Raw genomic sequence first — 22,500 nt, 5'->3', positions numbered from 1 at the left:
GAGTTGTGAAAGTTAGCATGTCCACTCTAGAACTGTAAAAGTTAGCATGTCCACTCCTAGACGGAATTGTGAAAGTTAGCATGTCCACTCTAGAACTGTGAAAGTTAGCATGTCCACTCCTAGACGGAATTATGAAAGTTAGCATGTCCACTCTAGAACTGTGAAAGTTAGCATGTCCACTCCTAGACGGAATTGTGAAAGTTAGCATGTCCACTCTAAAACTGTGAAAGTTGGCATGTCCACTCCTAGACGGAATTCCGAAAGTTAGCATGTCCACTCTTAGATGGAATTGTGAAAGTTAGCATGTAAAAGTTGCATTTAGAAAGTGTGCCTTACAGCCTCTCCGTCAAGCTTAGAAATGTGCCCAATAGCCTCTCTGGTAAATTGAATTTAGATGTGTGCCCAAGATCCTCTGTGAAAGATGCATTTAGAAGTGAGCACAATAGCCTCTCTGTGAAAATTTGCATTCAGTAGTGTGCCCAACAGACACTCTGGAAAGCCGCATTTAGAAATGTACCCAATAGACACTCTGGAAAGTTCCATTAGAAGTGTGCCCAATAACCTCGCTGTGAATTTAGTAGTGTTCCCAATAACCACTCTGTGAAAGTTGCTTTCAGAAGTGTGCCCAACAACCCCTCTGTGAAATTTAGAGGTGTACCCATTAGCCGCAATGAGAGTTACATTTAGAGGTGTGCCCAATAGCCTCCCGGGTAAACTGAATTTAGAAATGTTCCTAATAGCCTCGCTGGAAAACTGAATTTGGAAGTATCCCCAATAGCCTCGCAGGAAAATGAAGTTAATAGTGCGCCCAGTAGCCTCTCTGTGGAAAATTGAATTTAGATATGGGCCCAATATCCTCTGTGAAAGCTACATCTAGAAGTGTGCCCATTAGCCACGCTGTGAAAGCTGCATTTAGAAGTGCTACCAATAGCATCTGTGAAAGTTGATTATAGAAGTGTATCCAATAGACACCCTGGAAAGTCTCAAGTAGAAGTTTGCCCAATAGCCTCTCTGGAAAATTGAACTTAGAAATGTAGCCCAGTAGACAGACGCTCTGTGAAATTTTGCATTTAGAAGTGTACCCAATAGCCTCCGCGAGTGTTACACTTAAAAGTGTGCCTAGTAGCCTCGCTGATAAAATGAATTTAGAAACGTTCCCAATAGCCTCTGTATGGAAAATTGTACTTAGAAGTTCGCCCGGTAGCCTCTCTGGGAAAGTGATTTTAGAAGTTTGCACATTGAAAGAGCATATAACCATTCTTACCACACCCCACGCTTACTCTCTCCTTTACATCACCACTCAACTAGAACACAGAGATACTATGACACCATTCGGTATAACTGTTCCCATACGAACATCCACCGCTTACTCCACATCATTCTATGTAAACACTGCTGGTCTCACACCCCAGCCAGGCGTTTTCCTCAGGCCTAACGCAGCCACATCCGTTCCGGATAAATCCTGCCAGAACGAACACATTCTCCTGATCTCTCAACCACCACACCTATCAATAAGAATCAGCTATTACATGTGTACCGCACGAGCTGCACACATATCCGGTGCACACACGCACCTTTTGACTCTCCCTACTCTCTCTACTGATCTGAACTTCGGTTCCCAAGGGCGTTCAACCTACCAGCGCCTTCAGACCATACCAATGGTATATAAGGCGCTATATAAGTGCAAAATAACAATAACACATGTCTGTGACAATGTACAGATTCACTGATGCAGCCTAGTCATCCTTGTATGCACTGTGAATGGGGTGTACGGGGCCAGATGGATGTGACTGAGGTGAAGTGTGTGCATGTGATAGGCATGACCCATGATGCATGTGAGTCCCATTACATTGTATGATTCGAGAGTCCATTGGACATGCATTGAAATGTCCATGGCACGCACCATGACTGTCACTGTGTGTGTTTTGCCTGGACTGACACATGTGTTGTGGTGTGACATGATGGAAGTGTACTTTGACAGTGGCACTCATCTGCTATTGCTTCCTGTCTAGGGGACCATTGTACAGTACCCTGATGCTTGTGTTCTATGTCTCCCTCTACGCAGCGGCTAGTGAAGGAGAGGGCGGAGACGGCGCTGTGGAGCAAGGCGGCGGGGATGCCCCCACGGCTGCAGCGGAAGGGGTGGGTGAGCCCCCACAGGGGCCTGCTACGGCGGTAGACGGCGAGGAGCCATCCAGGTTGGTGGTTTCCACAGAGGAGGAGGAGGCCGCCACTGAGGCGCACATGGGGCCTGGTGGGGGCATCCCTGCTGGTGCAAGTGGTGCAGTCCAGGGGCAGGGGCAGGAGACAGCACAGGTCACCGTGGAGGGGCCTGTGCATGTCGCTGTCCCTGAACCTGTGGGTGCACCACCTTGCACCAGCAGGGATGCCCCGTCCCAGGCCCGTCCGCAGTTAGAGGGGATGTCCATGTCATCTGACTCCCCTCCACCTGCGGACGAGGGGACCCCTGGCCGTGTGGAGAAGGTCCTGATTGGGGTCGCGATGCGCACGGCTGTGATTTGTGATGCCGTGCGTGCTTCCCAGGAGGAGCACGCACGTCATCACGAAGAGCACCGTGCCGACGTGGCCCAATTGGGATCGGCCATGTTCGGGGGTTTCCTGCATGTGTCGGCCAATCTGGCGACCCTCTCCTCCTCTGTGGAGACTATACGCCAGTCGTTCTCCTTGCCGTCTTCCGGCCCAGATGCCACCAGGGCCCCCTGTGGACCTGCCCTGACCAATGCAGCCAGCTCGGTGGGGATCCCATCCCTGCCACAGTCGGGAGTCAGAGGTCCAGCAGGGGTGGACAACACAGCAACTGGACCCCAGCAGATGGAGGATGTGACGGCATCATCGGGCAGGGCACGTGCACGACGGCGTCGGTGGTTTCCATCATCCTGGATGCCGTCGTGCTGGCAGAGGCAGTGGCGTCGGAGGCAGCAGCAGGCTCGACGTGGGAGGCATCATGGCTCGGGGCCATCAAGATCAGAGGGGCAGGCATCGGCCGGAGGGCAGGAGAACCCTGGGATGGTAGTGTCTTCCGTGTGGGAGCAGTTGGTCCAGCGGATAGGTGCGGAGCAGCAGCGGGCGGAAGAGGAGAGGCTCACCATGGTCAGGGCGGAGTTCTCCATGCGTCGGGCGTTGAGGCAGGCTGAGTGCCTCGAGGAAGCTCGCAGGGAGTTTGAGGTGAACATGGGGTTATCCCTGCGAGACCTCGGGGCCAGGACAGAGTCCCGCCTCCAGGACATCGACATGGAGTTCGATGATGCCCTGGCCGGCAACATCACAGAGTGAGCCGCAGGACTTGCCCGCTGCCATTGTATATAGTAATATAGTTAGTGGTAGGTTTCCTTTAAATTATTTTTTTTTTTATTTGGTTGCGATTGGACAATGCGCCACTTTTTTGTATATAGTTCAGTTTTTAGTTAGTTGACATAGTTAGGTTTCATTTGGTTGGGCTCATGGACCCGGGATTGTCTTGTATATAGTTCTTCTATGGATTTTTGGATTTTTTGGATTTTTTTCATGGACATTCATCTTCTTTTTGTTGTTTTGCTTTGTGGTTTTTCTAATTTCATTTCCATTCTTGTTGATTTTCAATACATTTTTATTTTCATCCTTCAATGTGTCGTATCATCTCATTACTTTCATGCATGTCATGTTGGGTGTTTTAACATTCACTTGCAGCCATTGTGTGTGACAGACATGTGTTCATTTGCATTATTTACATTGGGTGTGTAACATGTAATTGCCTTTGATATGTGGGTGGATGTGATATTTGGTTGGGCCTTTTGGCAGGGGAGGATGGCCATTACGGACATGATTGGGGATTGTTGGGACCCAGGTGCAGGGGGGCATGGATGGGACATGGGTGGGGGCCTGCTGGCAGGTGCCCCACAGTGCTGGGGGGTGGGGGTGGTGGGGGACATGAGTTGGACATGGGTGGGGGCCTGCTGGCAGGTGCCCCACAGTGCTGGGGGGTGGGGGTGGTGGGAGACATGGGTGGGGGCCTGGTGGAGGCTGCCCCTGGTGACTGGGGGGGTGGGGGTGCTGGGAGACATGGGTGGGGGCCTGGTGGAGGCTGCCCCTGGTGACTGGTGGGGGTGGGGGTGCTGGGAGACATGGGTGGGGGCCTGGTGGAGGCTGCCCCTGGTGACTGGGGGGGTGGGGGTGCTGGGAGACATGGGTGGGGGCCTGGTGGAGGCTGCCCCTGGTGACTGGGAGGGGTGGGGGTGCTGGGAGACATGGGTGGGGGCCTGGTGGAGGCTGCCCCTGGTGACTGGGGGGGTTAGGGGTGCTGGGAGACATGGGTGGGGGCCTGGTGGTGGGTGCCCCTGCACTGCTGGGGGGTGGGGGTGGTGGGGGACATGGGTGGGGGCCTGGTGGAGGCTGCCCCTGGTGACTGGGGGGGTGGGGGTGCTGGGAGTCATGGGTGGGGGCCTGGTGGAGGCTGCCCCTGGTGACTGGGGGGGTGGGGGTGCTGGGAGACATGGGTGGGGGCCTGCTGGCAGGTGCCCCGCAATGCTGGGGGTGGGGGTGCAAGGGGACATGAGTTGGTGATCATTGGTGCAAGGAGACATGTGCCTTTGCTGGGGGGCATGCCCATGTTGGGTGGGCTGCCTGTGGGACATGACCAGGGATGCAGGGTAGTCCCCTGTAGTGTGGGCTGCCTGCAGGGGCCGTGGAGGGTGTACAGGGAACACCTGGGAGGACCCACACTGGCAAATCACATGTAGGACTCCCCGGCACCCCTGAAATACACGTACCCTGCTGAAATCACGTGTAAAACTTTGTGCGCACCCCTGTAATTCCCGCACGCAGCCCAATCGCGTGTGGAACTTCCCACGCACCCCTGAAATACACGCGGCCAGGACAATCGCGTGTGGAACTTCCCGCGCACCCCTGAAATACACGCGCCCAGGACAATCGCGTGTGGAACTTCCCACGCACCCCTGAAATACACGCGCCCAGGACAATCGCGTGTGGAACTTCACACGCAACCCTGAAATACACGCGGCCAGGCCAATCGCGTGTGGAACTTCTCACGCACCCCTGAAATACACGTAGCCCGCTCCCCCAGGACCGATCGCGTGAGAAACTTCACGCGAACCCCTGAAATACACGTAGCACGCTCCCCCAGGCCCGATCGCGTGAAAAAGTTCACGCGAACCCCTGAAATACACGTAGCCCGCTCCCCCAGGCCCGATCGCGTGAGAAACTTCACGCGAACCCCTGAAATACACGTAGCCCGCTCCCCCAGGCCCGATCGCGTGAGAAACTTCACGCGAACCCCTGAAATACACGTAGCACGCTCCCCCAGGCCCGATCGCGTGAAAAAGTTCACGCGAACCCCTGAAATACACGTAGCCCGCTCCCCCAGGCCCGATCGCGTGAGAAACCTCACGTGAACCCCTGAAATACACGTAGCCCGCTTGCCGTGCTGGTACAGGGTTAGCGCAGCCCTTTGCGCTGGATTGGGGAGTTTGATGGCTTTTCCCTGCGTGGAAGGCGTTCTTGGGGGCGTAACTGGCGCTGCTGCAAGGTCGCTGCGCCACTGTGCGCCACGGCTGGTTTTGGTGGCTGGAATCCATGAATACGCTGTGCGCGGAAATGGGTTTTGGCGCACGCGGCTGGCGCAGGGATTCGCACGCGCACACTGTGCGCCAGCCGCGTGCGCCACTTGTGCGCTGAATTCTATGAATTACCCCCTATGTGTCTCAGAAATCTATTCCTCTGTCTTCTTTATGCAATCAAGTTAACTTCCCTAGTTAAATAGAATTATATGTAGTGTATCATAGTTTATTAATTACAGTCTGAGCAATTATGAATGTAAATCTCTTAAGAAAGTTTTAATATGGATGTAATTTGTATATTAATCTCATACATATTATGCAATTCAGATGTTATACTACCTTTATGAACAAACACATGCTCATATAAAGACAAGGGGCCTCATTCCGACCCTCGCGGTAAGGTGTTAACAGCGCCCTATGGGGGATTGAATGGGAATGGGGATGGGTATTTTGAATGAGGAATTACCGGGTCCTCTAAGGTTGGAATGGCCCGGTAATTCCTCATTCAAGGAACCCGGACCCGGTATGCGGTATGGGGGTAGCCATGGCGCTAATAGCACCATGGCTACCTCCATACTCGTAATGACCCCCAAGATGTTCAAAAAGCAATATCTTGCCCATTATCACCAATTCATAGAAAACAGGATATATCCCACTCAGAATGAATTCCCTGTGTGTCTAGTTTTTCAATCCCAAAAAATCTGTCTCTTCGATAACATTTTGTTAAAGTCATCCCCTCTCAATGTTGCCTCCACTTCTTCCAAAATAACAAACTGCATCTGTGATATCGAAGTCTCTTCGATATAAAAAGTAAAGTGGTAGGTGGCTTTGCATTCTCGGTACGACTTTAGATGAATGATACAATCCAGTAGGATACTATTGGTGTACGCTAATCTTGTACATCCAATGTCCTCAATTCTCAGTTATCTGCAGGTTCATGCCTTGGGAACAGTCTTCCTAAGGATCATCGATCCACTAATTCCAAGATGCCCTTTAACTAACTCTTGAAAGCCTTTCCCTTCCACATAGTCACTTAGCCCAAAAACCTCATGATCCCTCCTGTGGAGAAAATGTTGGTGGCATAGAAAAACTACAAATGTATGAATGAATAAATAACGGACCTAATACTATGAGACCCTTTATCAATTACTGCATACCCCACTGAACCATGGTCCAAGGCCTTTCATAACACTCATCATAATCACGGGATTGTGCTGATTCAGGTTGGTTGACCGACAGCTCTTTCCAGTATCTTTCTCAAATAAAGCATCCGAGAAAACCATTAGGCCACTGGGAAGATTAGAGGGCTGACAGACGGGCCTCAGGCAGTGTCATGTTCAAAAGTAGTACTTACATCACCCTCGTCTGCTCCTGCTCACAGTGGTAGTGTATGCCAAAGCAGGACGTCACTGCATCACCGCTTCAACCAGCAGATAATGGATTTGAACCCAGGAGTGCCTTAAGAGAGAGTACGCTACATATCAACCTTTGTTGGTCTCCACTTATTTCACCCATACATATATTTTCAAGATAAGACATTTCTTCACTGTCTCCTAACTTGTGCTTTTGTCTTCCAGGTCCTATCCTATCTTAATTTTAAGCTCCTCTTGCCTACCCAGTAAACACAACACTACGCATATCCACACATTGAACAAATTACTGTATCCTTCCTCACCTTTGGAACTCTTATAATGATCTTAAGTGTTGCTCCAGACATGGCTGTCCCCTATGCTAATCCCCCACTTTCAGCTTTGGATTCACTGCGCACTGGTGGACCGTAGCCTCAGAGCAGGTGCATAAGCACCGGTAGTTCAGCTATCTCCTTGTACTTGCCTTTTCCAGCTGCATGCCTTGAAACCATTGATCTCTCCGATGGGTTCTATCCACATCAGTCTTTTGCTACAATTCTTACAATACCTATTGCTTCCAGTCATCATCATCATTGTCAACCTGCGTCATTACTCCACTATTAATAAGGTTACGGCTGCTCCACTGCAATACATGTTCTGCTTGTTTATCTTTGCAAACCACCTTAGAGCCCTCAATGCGTCCTTGCCGCAAACGTTTTTTGTTTTTAAATGGCGCACAATTGATGCACTGTCCTCTGTTCAATGTTTTGTCGCTGATCCCTCCAGCAAAAACCAGCAGCCGGGCACTTGTTCAGGAAAATAAGCAGTGGGAACCTATCTCTGAGGGCGTTTAGGCATTTTTCCAAAGTTCACACACATTAATGGTATAAACAAATAAAGATCTACATAAGACTATTTGCATAATTATTGAAAATATGTTAATTTGCTGGCAGTAGAATGGCAGCAATAAAAATGCAGGCTGGAGCTTTTGTATTTGCTTTGACAAGGAGTAACCCCTTCTGTATTCCAAGTTTTTCCCTCCCTCTGGCACTATATACCCTTGCCTTTTCCCCCCTTGCATAGGAGGATAAAACGTAATGCTGTGGCTTGCATTATTACCACTCGCATTCAATTGCTGCCATATTCCATGGCAGAGAGCAGGAAATATGCTCTGTAGGTATCCACGCTCGTGAGCGAAGACCTACATTTTATTTATTTATTTTATTTATATATTTATATAGCGCTAAAGCCTGCAGGCATCGGAGCGCTTACAAAGAGACGGGACATATAGTGGCAGAGGACAGGACCAAGAGTAGTTACATGTAGTGAAAACTTTGCAGGTGCTGAAAATGTATTACATCAAGGTCTATTTAAACAGTAGTGTTTTTAGATTCTTTCTGAATTGGATATAGTTAGTTTCAAGCTTCAAATATGGAGGTAATTCATTCCATTTTTGGATGCTTCTGGTAGGGAAGGCTCTGTCAAGGCCTTTTTCCTTTTTTGTTGGAATGATTTGTAGAAGGCCTGTGTTAGATGATCTTAAGCATCTGGTGGGTGTATGCCATTTAAACTGTTTCTTTAGGTATTCTGTGGCCTTCCCATATAGGCATCGATGGACCATGGTGAGGGATTTAAATGTGATTCTCTCTTCCATGGCCAGCCAATGTAGCTCTTTTCTACAGTGTTGTCGCCCATATCCAACTTTGATGTGAGCAGAGAGGCTTGAATCTATATTGATAACCGGGTATCTCAGGAGGTTTCCCGCACCTCCGGTAGCTCTACCATGAAAAGGTTAGAGTCCATGCTTATCTGTAAGGAAAGGACCAGAAAGCGATTATTCTCCTGCTATGCCCCATGCAGTTCAGCAAAACCGTGAAGACATGGCTCTTTCATCGCTTCCTCCCCCAGGACTGAAGCCTTGACAATCGCCCACAGTACTGCGTTTACAGTAAAAAACGCTAGCTCGACACTAGCCTCTGGCTTCTCCTGAACTCTGTAAAGCGCTCAGCTACCTACTGGCCAGGTTCCCGCTATAAAGAATAAAGGAGGTGGAATCCATAGTGATTGGCAGTAACGATGGTGCCATCATAGTGGTTGGCATTACATATCATTGTCCAGCCAGGAGAAGCACATTCAAAATTCAAATACAGATACATCAAAATGTATTGGCAGTAGGTGAGGGGATAAAGGAGTCCAATATGCTCTCTATACACCGTGTGCGTCCTAAGGGCATTGTGCATAGCGGAGATGTCATAACAAATGACAGCATACATACAGTCCCAAAAACAAACTTTTGTCCTTCAAGAGAAGGGGCACTAGCTTCTCTTTTCAGCTTAAGAGACAGAACGGTTCTGGAATCTTCTTTTCACTACCTTCATTATATAAGGCACAGCATAGTCATGAATAGGGGTGAGCAACTTTTCTGCTGGTGAAGCTATATTGCCGAATTTCACATTCGGCAGTTTGCGCAAAACCAACATTTTGCGTGGTACATTTTGAATATGCAAAATCTGAGATGCTCATGTTTCCAATGGTCCAAAGTGCTGCGATTCCACAATTTAGATCTATTTCAGCCACATAAATTGGTGCAAATTGCAAAACCTTAGCGTGGTAAACTGCAATTTATAGATGCGACAACTATGGCCAAAATAGATAAATTTCATGTGAAATTCTGTGCATAATTTCACTCAACCCTGGTCATTAATGACCCTGCTGTGTGTTAATATGGTGCAATAGCAGGTGAGAAACTATTGTACCAAATCCATTTGAAAGGATGATACTAAATTGTTGAAGGTTGACGAATACTAAACGTGCATTTTCTAAAATAATGTTTCGGAGGTATTTCAGAAAATCAGTTCAGTGCTGCTATTCCTCCCGACATATTCTCTTTATTGAAACAAACAAATAACATGCCATTGAAAGAACCCCCTAGAGATACTTTGAAAGAGTTTGCTGGTAGTTTAGTCCACCCCCGCCACCCTTATAGAGATCTGCTCCAAGAAGACAAATTGGACTAGGATAAAACCATGCAAACAGAATAAAGGGGGAAACTGGCCGGTCATTGCAAGAGGTTTAAGCAAGGTTTTGATTAGTTTTCAGAAATCCAAATGTGGCGGCAACTGCACAACAAGCTGTGGTTATGATATGATATGTCATTTATAACGCACCTGTACACAAGTGTTTCTAGGAGCGACAAGGGAGGGAAGACAGAGGGAGGACAAGACAAACGATCTTACTAGGCCTTGTGTCATTCATATCGTGCAAGTGGAAAGGGAGGGGGGAGTGCAAGGGAGAGGGGAGGAGGAAACAGGGCAGCAATGCTCTGAGTAAATTCACTCAGGGCAGCGTGGCTCTGGGTATTGCAAGGAGAACAAGGGACTGTAGGGTTACAGTTACAGCCCCTAAGTGTGTGTGAAGCCCAGAGGCAGTGCAAGGGTGACTGATCAAGAAAGAGCCTGGTACCCAGTGAGACTCTGAGGGTAGCCAAGCAACCAGTCTGTACAGCAGACAGGTAGGTCAGCATGGGAGAGAGAAAGCAGAGAAGAGGAATGTTTTGAGCTGCTTCGGAACTTCAGTTGGCCCGGCTCATGTTTGAGAGGGGCAGGGAGGCCATTCCAGAGGCAGGCACCTGCAGAGGCAAGAGATCTACCCACCAACCAGTGGATGTCATGTCTGAATGTGTCCTGGCTTCTGGTGGTGCACTGTCTGCTGGAGATGTTGAGTTGCTCTGTGAGGTAGCTTGGTGACTTGAGGGTGACTGCCTTATACATTAAGCCACACGACTTGAAGGGGATTTGTGCATGCAGTGGGAGCCAGTGTAGGTCGATGAGGGCCAGGGTGATGTGGTCATAGCTGTGTAGACCCTGGATGAGGCATGCCAATGCGTGGAGGACACTTCGCAGGTGCACAAGGGAGGACGACAGGAGGCCTTTGGGGAGTGAATTGCCTTCATACAGGTGGGTTAGGACCAGTGCTTGAACGGTGGATCAAAAGCTGTCGGGAGGGAGGTAGGGCTTGACTTTCTGCAGGAGACAGAGCTGATACCACGCTGTCTGAGTTTTCTTAGCTATGTGTGTCTTGAAGGAGAGGTGTTTATCGATGTGGAACCAGAAGGACTTTGCGCAGGAGGTGAGCTTGGGTGTGAAGCCCTCAATATTCATGTTTGCTAGCCAGGTCTGTATGTCTGGGTGTTCGGTATTGTTGGTGAGGAGTATGAATTAGGTATGCACTGGACATCCAAGACTAGATCAGTGAGAGGCAGGTTTTAAGCCTATGGATGATGGAGTCGATCTTGAGGTATAGCTGTGTGTTGTCGGCGTATTGGTGGATGTGGATGCTGTGTGTGGCTAGGAGGGCTCCCAGCGGCTCCATGTATAGATTGAAGATACCTGGGGAGAGGATGGAATCCTGCGCGACTCCACAGGTGATGGGTAGCATTAGCGATCTAGAACAAACTGCTGGCGGTTGGCCAGGTAGGACTTGAACCAGCGTAGGACAAAATTGCTGATACCCATGTGGCTATGTAGGGTGTCTGTAGGGTGTCTGTAAGCGCCTGGTGGTCTATTGTATTGAAAGCACCCGAGAGGTCGAGTAGAGCCAGGAGGCAGGGATGGCAGTCGGCAAGAACCAAGATGTTTTTTTTGTGAATAGTATTACTTATGATCACCTCTGAGCATCATGTTGGATTGATCAATGAAACACCACAATAGAGGCCATATTAAAGAAAGTTGCAATTACATGGGGACCATCAATTTGGCTCCGTTCATGTAATATTTGCCATTTGTACTGCAAATTTCAAATAATGTGTGTTAAACCTTGCAGATCCAGTGTAAATGCCTCCCACACTGAACACATATGGGAGGCAATTACAGGGGTTTCATACGGAATTTGCTTGCTTTTAGCAGGTGTGCATAGGAGCCCAATGGTTTTCTGCCAGCATGGCATTGTTGTGCTGGCAGAAAACCATTCGGTTTCTGCAGGTGGAGCAGAAGGGGAAGCCAAGACAGTAATCCTGTATCCACAGTCCACCTGTGAAAACTTTGAAAATCCCTTGGAGTGTGCAAAGGCGTAAAGCTCTTGCGCTTTGTTTTAACAGCATATTGCACTCTGTGGGAATATAAAATCATCCCCAATGTTAAGTTGTGAAGGTATGTTTGAAACATGCACATTCTAAATAACATGTCTTCAGTGCACCATTTGAAATAATGGACAGAACTGAGGTTTACGGTTTGGCTCTTTTAAATACTCTAAAGGTCACCATTATGAGTTTGGCAGTATTACCAATGATAATACTGCCAATGGATTTACCATTGCCTCCATAGGTAACAATGGTCCTTTGCCAGATTATCAGTTATGGTTACTCCCCATTTTCAAGTCCCATAGGACTTCATTGGAAATTGGAGAAACTACTGCCAGTCGAAATTCCAAAGGTGTCAATTTTGCCAACCTTGTAAAGAGGGCATATGTGTTTGCATTTTTAATGCCTTTACTTCTTGCTCCCAATGTGTTTGTACAAACAGTTCACACTTTGCAGTGCAGATCTGCATCGCACCTTTGCAGTGTTGAGTTGGCGCTGCAGTGTTTCCAATAGATCGACAAGTGGTGAAGAATGTTCATTCTTTTGCTGTACTACAAATGCCCTCTTAACAGCCTATTCCTTCTCTGTTCCTATATCTCCTCCTAGAGAGAGCAGTTCGTGCCTTCGGCAATGGGACATATCTGAATTCGGCAACAAGTCCATCGATCATCTCAACAACAGGAAAGGGGAAGCACGAGCGAAACTCCAACTCCATCGGAGACGCAACAACAGTACGAGGCTACATCATTGACCAGGTAAATAAAAATGGAGCTGTAATGGAAATAACATATTCAGGGGGACTCCAGCTCTTTAACAAGGAGGTTCGCTGTGAGTGGGCTTGCAGATCTTTGCTATAACGGTATACTGGCATTCCGATATGCAGAACCGTCGCGATGTCCTTCGGATTTCACTGTACGCTCCTCCTGGCAAATAAATGCACAAGAAGATGCATCGTCAGATCCAACTCGGGCTGTGGATATGGTTCATGGAATCAACCTGAAGAAAAGGCCCAAGCTTCCTTCATGCCCCTTAATGGATGCACAAAGACCACCCTCTGTAAGCCGTATCATCTGGGCAAGATCTGTTAATGTGTTGCCCCGATAACTGTCCCCCAGCAGAAGTGCCCTCAGAATCATCAATGTGAACGAAGAAATGTATTTCAAGATAAGGCCTTTTGTCTTCAGAATACAAGACATGTGTGAGGATGATCAAGATGGCCGGACAACTTCTGAGAAGTTCTTCATCCATTCAAGACCCCTCACATGTAGATAGTGTCGTTCAGCGTGTTTGATCAATTCAATTCATCAGTTCAGAAAATTCAAACGTGTGGGCATTTTTGGCAAATGTGAAATACAACCGTAAACCCTTCACATCGAAATTATGGGAAAACATCATTAAATGGGACTGACCTTCATGTGGACATTTGTTAGTTTGCAATTTATCTGATCATTGATTTTATGTTACCTTGGATCTGGGTGATGTTCCTACTCTTATCATGATGTAGTTACCAGGAGCCTTTGATATTCTCGATCTTGGGGTATTATTATTAATAATATCTATAGTAATGAGGCGATATTAATTTAGGCAGTTAGCCAACCCTGTCGGTCGCTCGGGCACTTAACTTTGGCACAGTGCCGTTACTGACAGGGTCGGCCCACCGCCATGGTTAATATCGCCAGTAGCACTTGTGTAGTTTCCCTACACGGGTGCTAATTGTGTTTTTGTTTTTTTAAGGCAGAAACTTACTATTTTGGGGCAGCTCAGTTCCAGCAGTGCTGTCAGGGAAGTCCATTTTCCTTCTTGATGACTGTGATGTCATCAAAATGGACAACAGTCTTCACGAAGAGCAGCACTGCCAGAGCCGAGCCACACCACAAAGTTTAATTTTTATTTTTTCTGTTTTGAAAATAGGACACCATTAGCACCTATGTATGGAACTACACGGGTGCCAAATTATGAGGGGGGCGGGGAAGGGAAGCGCTTGTCACCAATGAGAATACTCGCAACGCTGGCTTTCCTTAGTCAATACAGCCAGCGTTCTGAGCATTCTTAATAGGGGATTGCGCCGCCCAGTCTGCTAATAAGAACTTTCACAATGCCATGTTTTTTTACAGCGATTCATGCCGGATGACTCCCGATTCTACTCACTGTAATGGTAGCTATTCTCACCAATTTATTGAATGGTGATCAATTTATCAATCACTGAAGGATGAAGAGCTAAGACAACCCTGTCTGCTGAATATACAAACATGTGAAGTGTAGGTTGGCTGCAATTCTGAGGAACATGCATCACCCTCAGACCTCTCCATGGACTGGGAGGCTTAAATATGGTGCATTTCCGTGTAGTGACTGCTGTCTGTTCATTCTGTGGGTCTCTTGTGTCCCTCTCCATTTTGCTCAATGGGCCTCATTACGACCCTGCCAGTCCAGAAAGAACAGTGGTGGTAAACCGCCACCATCGTTCTTTCCGGACCAGCTGATTAAGAGTCCTGCAGGCGGGAGGTGTCACTCCCGCCAGGTCCGACCTGCCGGGTTTAACACCACCCGACTACAGGCGGACATGGAAACACCGGCTCTGCCATAGACGGAACCGGTGTTTCCATGGTCCCCGTCCTCATGAAGTTCTATGGGGCTCCATGGGAATGGGGACTTTCACAATTCCGCCTCCGGAATTCCCGGGTCACTGGGGTCATAATGCCCCGGTTTCCAGGAATTACGGAGGCGGAATGGTAATATGAGTCCGGCGGTAACTAGCCGGTTTTTCCGGCTCGGTTACCGCCGGACTCGTAATGAGGCCCAATGTGTTTTTGAGGCTGCTGCAAAATATGCAAATGTTGGCAATCCTACCACACCATCTCCGATCTAAGACAGTGATACAAGGCACCACCATCCCGTCAGATGTTGTCACATGCATGTTACGCACCTGTTGATGGTTTAAACAGAAAAAAAGTAAGTTATAGTCTTGGCACAATTTTTCCTTATGTGATGGCTTTTGAAGTAGTTGGGTACCGTATTAAGTGCCATTACATAGAGGATTTAAGTATGTGAGCAATGTTCAAATGGTAACTTTTGCCCTTGTTCGTCTGCACCAATTTCAAATTGAGGTTTATGGCTAGACTCATCTAGAGCCCTATAAAGCCCCTGGGGGTTTACGGAGAGTCTTGTGCTTATTATGTGCCCTAATGTGCCTATGGATTGGTAGAAATGTTTACCAGTGGGAAATATCACAAGTTAGACTTCTGTTTATATTCTCTCGACTACTTAAACTCCTTTTCCGTATCCTTCTTTCTTGTGCAGGACTAGTGATTGAACTTGGCAGTGCATGTTTCAAGATTTTCTGGTGATCATGAGCTCCCATAGACATTCGAAATTAGGATAGATCTTCCAATCTGATCTGCTTCTCTCAAAAATGTCGATGCCTTCCAAATGATTTCTAGACAAGGGCTTGGACTAATAGTAGCAAAATGTCACCGGAGTCCTTCGAGTCATATACTTCAGCATCATATTTAGAAATTGCATCCTCGTAGCTAGACGAGTTTTATAAACCTTAAGGAGGCTGTCAGGTCAGAGCCTTTCACTGCTCTGTCTTCTTCTCCATCTCTTTGTCTATTTTTATTTTTTTCCAATGATCTATTCTTGATAAAGACAAACACTGGATGCTCTCAGGGATTCCTCAATAAATTGTTATTGGGCTTTGAGGTTTCTTTTGAAGATCTGGTCATTTACATGGCACATCTTTCTGCCCACTTCACGTTTGATTTATTTTTCATATACTTCTCCTTGCAACTCTTTAGTGTATTTTAAGGTCTGATCATTTTCAATGGGTAGTCAAGCACTGAAATGCTAGTGAATTGTTTTCTGAACAAGAACACCATCACCAACCCCAGACACGTGTTTTGGGCTTGTTGGGCCTCCTTTGTGAGGTGAAGTTAAGCCTCTCTAAGGCAAAGGGTCCACGTCTAGATTACCCTGATTTGATGAGCTCCCACCACTTGTTTTTCACCCTAAGTAACACTGGATAATCCAGACATGGAGCCATTGCTCACTGTGCCTTAGAGAGTCTCAACATCACCTCACTTAGGAAGCCTAACAAGCCTGTCTGGACTTGCTGATGGTACTCTTGTTCAGAGGAGAATTGCCTAGCAATTCAGTGCTGGACTGCCCTTGTGAGTAGGACCCGATGAAATTCCATGAAACTGGTTATTTGAACCATGTTCGCTCTCAGTAGAGGGACTCCCACACACTTGTTGAATTTGTAAAACCTGTGGTTTCACCCTAAGTAACCCAGGGTAATCCAGAATATAGAGCCCCTACTCACTGTGCCTTAGAGAGGCCCAGCTTCACCTCACTGAGCAGGCCCAACAAGGCCAAAACATGTGTCTGGGTTTGGTAACTGTACTCTTGTTCAGATGAGAATTGCCTAGAATTTGGGTGCTGGGCTCCCCTTGTGGGTGGGACCATATTAATGTGTATATGGATATTTCTCCTCAGTGAATGGTCAGTGAGCTAGAGCGTGGTTGTAACCTCTCCTGAGAGGAAGAAATTCCATACAACAGGTTATTTGATCCATGGTCATTCTCAGAAGAGGGGCTTCCACACTCTTGTTGAGCATCTGCAGCAATTATAAAGTAGATACGTCAAAACCTATAAGTAGGAAGTCAAGTTAGATATATAGGTGTTGTTGATTTCATAAAAACAATGAACACTTCTTCTAAGTGCAGTTGCATCAAGGTCTACATTTCGTGCACAACACTAGAGATGAACCAACCATTCACTATAGGGCTATGACAGTGTGTAGCAGCTGACATGCCAGGTCCTCTTGAGGCCACATTAAATAGCTACAGAAACTTACAAATTAACTAGTGATGACACACAGATAAACACCACAAGAGCAAAAACATAAATTCATTAAACAAAAATTAATTATCTCAAAACCCTCAAAAATGAGATGTACAAACGAACAACACTAAGATGGAATTCACTAGGACCATAAAGGCCAACTAGCATTGTTCAAGCAATATCCCCAAAGATGTAGCAACAGCATGTGCACTCCCTCCTCTATGCTGACGACATTGCACTATTAACATGCTCACCTCATTTGTAACCCAGAAGAGTCCAGCAGAGAGGTACTCCTTGCTGGAGAAAAACCCATTGGAAAAGTGGCCAGTGTTACCCATTGGGTATGGTGTTTAGCACCAGCAACTCTTGGAACACTCACTGGGACAAAACAGTAAACAATGTCAAAGCTAAGTGCAGTGGAATTGTATAAATTAGCAGGCCATCTTTGATGCTAGAGGTGTTGCCATCAATGGCTCAGCTTAAAATCGATTCAGTCATAAACTATGAGAAACAGATTCGGTCTATAGCAGTGGGGCTACAACAGAGATCATTCAAACATGGTACCCTAAATCGCCAATAGAAACACAGGATTTGGATCCTAATATGATACTGAGACACGGTTACTAATGATTATCTAGCATAAACTGTTGTAGCATCCCCACTTCTTTTTATTGAGTATTTATTTCACAAGTTCAAGCACACAGGTAGAAGGATCATTCTGCCCTACTCCCAATTCCCCCTCAACTGTGGCGCTCCGCAATGCATCATGATCGTAGCAGCTTATAAGGGGTTCAATGAAACTTTCACTCCTCCTGTCCTCTTGGTATTGTTAGTTAGTACACTGGGTCATTTACTTTCCTCCTCATGGATTCTCGGTATGTTCATTGGACTATCTACACAGTAAACTGACTCCATTGTATTGCAAAGTTATGATAGACTTTGTATAAGATATGATATATATCTGATAGTGTTCCTGGTGGATTTTCTTTTGTTGTTTTTTCTATTCAATTCTTGCATTACAAATATGTGGCATTTCAAGTCCTGAAGAATGGCCAGATATGCTAGCACGAAACACGTGTAGACCTTAGAGTTGAGGTCTTTACCAAATTGAAAATTCCCAATAAAAAAATCATATCATATCAGTAATCAGTATTTCTATTTGTATTTGTGATTTATAACACTCATCTTGCAGAATAAACTGCGTTTGGGCATTGATCTTAAATTAGCTTTCAAATGAGATATGAAATTATGTGATATTGAGTAAATTATTGAAAAAGTTATGTTGTTAGTGCTTTACGAAATGAAAGTAGAGAAGTGATGTTCCTTAGTTCAATATGCAGAGAGTTCCAAAGTCATGGTCCGTAGACAGAAAGTTTCTCCTCGTTGAACAAAGTGGGATGAAGGTACCTTTAGCAATTTTGGATCTTCTGATCTCAATGATCTTGTAGGCTGATAGCCCAAAATCCTATTAGCAAGGTATGGAGGGACAATCCATTCACACATTTGTACACCAGGCAGTGGGTCTTGAAGTCAATTTGTTAACTAACTGCCAACCTGTGTAAAGAAACTCCGCACTTAGTTACAGATGTACATTTTGGAACTCGGTAAATAATTCTCACCACAGCATTTTGGACAACCTGCCGTCGTTGAAGCTGATATTTAGGAATACGTATTAACATGGTTTTGACATAGTCCAGCTTTGAGTTGACCAATGATCCCACAACTATTGGAACATAACTGTGATGCAGAAAGGGAATGGCTGCCCGGAGTAGCCAAAGATTATAGTACACTGACTGAATTATAGTATAGATTTTCTGGCAAAGGCCCAAATCAGACTGCCAGTAACAGCCCACATTCTTACCATTAGCAACATATTTGGAGGGTCAGACAAACAAATACAGACATGGCAGTACTGCCTCTGGTTTCTTTATTATATCAGTCTGGTCCCACCCACTGCCAATGTGGGTGGGACCAGGGTGATATGCAAATGGATATTTCTCCTCTGTGTCGGGTGCTGTGAGCTAAAACATGGTTGTAGACTCCTGAGTGGGAGAAATTCCATAGAACAGGTTATTTAAACTATGTTCGTTCTCAGTAAAGGGGCATTGTTTAACACTTGGGGTTCACCCTAAGTCACTAAGGGCAATCCAGACGTGGACCCCTTGCTCACTGTGCTTTAGAGTGGCTCAGTTTCACCTCAGTGCGGAGGCCCAACAAGGTTGAAACACGTGTTTAGGTTTGCTGACGGTACTCTTGTTCAAAGGAAAATTGCTTAGTTTCTTGCTGGAATGCCCATGTGGGTGGGGCTAGACTGGTATGCAAATGGCTATTGCTCCTCTGTGAAGGATACAATACAATAAAACCTGGTTGTAGACCCTTCTGAGTGCAAGAGATTCCATAGAACAGGTATTTGAACCTAGTTTGTTCTCAGTAGAGGGGCTCCCACACGCTTTTACATTTTAAATCGGATGTGCGATATGGTGCAACCACATGTGATGTGAATAAGCTTGCAAGTGAAAATATCAGAGAGGCTATCTGTATTTTGATTGATGAATACGTACTGGATAGATTGCCATAAACAGGGCTAGAAATGTTGGGTACATATGTTGTGCATATCACCTAACAGCGTGTTAATGCAAAGGCCCGACAACATGTAGGTAAGAGAATAAGATGGCTTTTAGCTTATCTTGTAGCAAACATTTTTTAAAACGTGGTTCTACAAGCAACACCATCTTCGTAAGTGAAGCCAGGAACAGATCTCCTCACTTCTCCGCACCAAGAGTGTCCTGCCCTCCTACACTATCATATGACTTCATCAATCCAAGTACTACTCTTCACTCTCACCCCCACAAATGCATCCTACACTACAAGCCATGCGGGCTCCTCCACACCTTTGCGTGCGCTCTCTTCTCTTCCCTATCTACTAATGACTTCTCCCATTACTTCTAATCTAAGATTGCTCAAATTATCTCCACAGCTCCCCACCTACAATGGTTTTTCCCAACTTCTCCCACTAAACTGGCACCTATCCTGAGAACTGCAAACACCTCCTGAATCACCATTTGCCTGTTTGCCCTGCACACGGTTAAAGAGCTTGCACTTTCCATCTGCTCCTACCTTGACTCCCTCTTCTATTTCTATCTGTTCCTTAGAGTTTTTACTGCCAGCTTCAAGGTAGTGACTGTTTTCACAACCCTAAATTTAAGTGTCTGGAGGATAGCTCAGGGGCAACGTGCTCGCCTTAGAAGCAAGACGACACGGAGCAACACAGGTTCAATCCCCAGGTCCGTGCTTAGAAACCTCTGGGTATTAAGTGCATTATTAAGTGCGTTATGAATAACATATCAAACATAAATAAATAAATAAAATAAAGAGGCCCAAATACTCTTAGTTACAATTTCCCTGTATCGCTCCTCCCTCACTATTCTGAAATCCTTGAATGTATTGTCTTAAATAGGATCTCCACCTACCCCGGACACTAATGACCTCTGTGACTCCCACAGATCTGGATTCCGCAGAGGTCATTCTACTGAAACAACCCTCACTGACGTCTCCAATTTTCGGACCTTTATCCAACATGGTTAATTCTCTGTTCTCCTAGTCCCGGCCGCATTTGATATGGTGTCCAACTGTTCGTTAGTTAACTCTTGCTGCCTTTTGAATCCAGGGGACAGCTCTCAAATGGATTCCAAACTACCATACTCATTGTTCCTGCCCAATCTGATAGAACACGGGACCCTCTAACTTGACATCCCCCATTGTTGGTGTCCCTCAAGATCCTGAGTCAGGCCTCTTACTATTCACCTTCAAACATCTTCTATAGCCCAACTAATTTGCACTTTTGGGTGCTCCTACCACTTCTTTGTAGATTTCACACAAATCTTCTATTTCCCCACTATTACTCCTCCTAATTTCTCTGCATGCCTTTCGACTTGCATCTCAACAATGCCGGTATGATATTTCAGTGGGTTGAGCACTTGCTGCTGCGATTTGTGCATGACCTGCATGTCGCAGTTTTGAATCCCGGCAAGGCCAACTCAATCTTTCACCCTCCCTAGTTCGATAAATGACTACCATCTTAGTTTGGGTGATATTGAATGTACATATGTTCTATGTAAAGCGCTATTTCCATAACACATCATCCTAATTATCATCAACAAACCGACTTCGGACACCACTTAGTTTTCTAATCTGTGACCCCTCCAAGGTCAAAGTAATCTTCTTTCCTCCCTTCAGTGTCCACCCCTAATTCACTCCTCTCATTCTTCCCTGACTTGCTCTCCCCTAAACAAGCGCCTCCTCACCTGGGCATCGCTCTCAAGCTACACCAGGGTATTACTACTACCTCTATTGCACCCTGTGTTAACCTGCATGACCTCAGGAACATCTGCTAGATCATTATTATTATTATTATTTATTATTATTATTATTATCTGCCCACACTCACCTACCACTATAACAAAAGCCACATGCTGACTCAGGTACTCAATTACCTTCCCTACTCTACAGGCCTCGTCTCTACATCTCCCACACTACTCTCCACTTGCCCGCAGTGCCTCCATGCAGGTTGGCTTTCCACCAGAAACCTGTCTCTCTTCAAATTCCTTCTGCTCATTTTCAAATTCATACTGGGGACGACACTTCTGCTATTCTATTCTGGGCAACCGCTGCTCTAGTATTCTCCTTAATCTCTCCATTTCCCGACCACCTTACGATTCCTCTCACATTCCCTATTTCTCTCTCCTTGCCCCAAACCACTGGAGCTCCCTATCCTCCATTTAAAAACCCCTCCTCCATCCATTCCTCTAAATATTCGCTAAGGCTCCACCTCCTTAACCAAAAAAGAGCCTCCTCTATTTACTCACATATTACCTTCCCCAATGTCCTTACCCAGAAGTCTAAACAGGGTAGGGTCTCAGCAGGCAAGGCCCACCCAAAATCTGTACATGCCCACTCAATGTTAGGGAACTTACAGATGTTAATGACACTGCAGTGGGCCCAAATACATTAGCTTGAGGCCCCACTTGTTAGACAACCCTGGCTACGCCTCTGTCCTTACCTCTGCCTGTGCATATCTAGTCCGCTCAGATCAATGTCTTCATGTCTCTTGTCCCATCCCGGTTTCCGTACTGTGTACTCTGCGCCATCATCAAGCAGCCAGTTCAGCACGACCTTCCCTGTATTTCAAGGCACCTGATAGAGGATTGCCTCAATGACTCAGGTTTTATAGTGTATGTTTTCCTTGTTCCCTCAATAAATGCAAATATGTGCCCTCATCCTCTATTTGGAAATAATCATAGTCCCCATAATCTCCCATCCATTTTCCAGAAAACAGGCTGTCCACAATTTAACCCTTTGTCTGCTTTAATTTCCAGAAAAAGTCCTTTTTGGTCTGTCGTCTCAGTCCGCTCCTCCCAAGCACAGCACAGAAACCTGCTTTTTATGCATATTTAAAGGCTTTTATTTTGTTTTCCATTTCTCTAATGTTCCGTCAGGTTTACTTGATTTTTGTATGTTGCCGTTTCAAATCATTATAAAAACCATTTATGCATTTTAACTTTATTAATATAATGGTGTTCCTTTTGCCGTTGCTCAAATGAATCTGAAATGTTACCATAATTTAGTTTTTTAAAAATGTTTTACTTTTCTTTTGCTCTCCTTT

General features: G+C 46.2%; 1 protein-coding gene across 1 annotated transcript in view; it reads left to right on the top strand.

The window, feature by feature from the left end:
- Window positions 1-22,500, top strand: part of GFRA4 (GDNF family receptor alpha 4) — a 929,345-nt gene that overhangs the window by 883,198 nt on the left and 23,647 nt on the right. The window contains exon 7 of the mRNA XM_069632254.1: window positions 12,606-12,754. Coding sequence (XP_069488355.1) covers window positions 12,606-12,754 — 149 coding nt within the window. The remainder of the gene's footprint in view (window positions 1-12,605; window positions 12,755-22,500) is intronic.

Source organism: Ambystoma mexicanum, chromosome 6q (genome assembly GCF_040938575.1).
Source record: "Ambystoma mexicanum isolate Mex_15411 chromosome 6q, UKY_AmexF1_1, whole genome shotgun sequence".
NCBI lineage: Eukaryota > Metazoa > Chordata > Amphibia > Caudata > Ambystomatidae > Ambystoma > Ambystoma mexicanum.
Note: the sequence above shows the minus strand (reverse complement) of the source record. Positions and strands in the feature narration are given on the sequence as shown.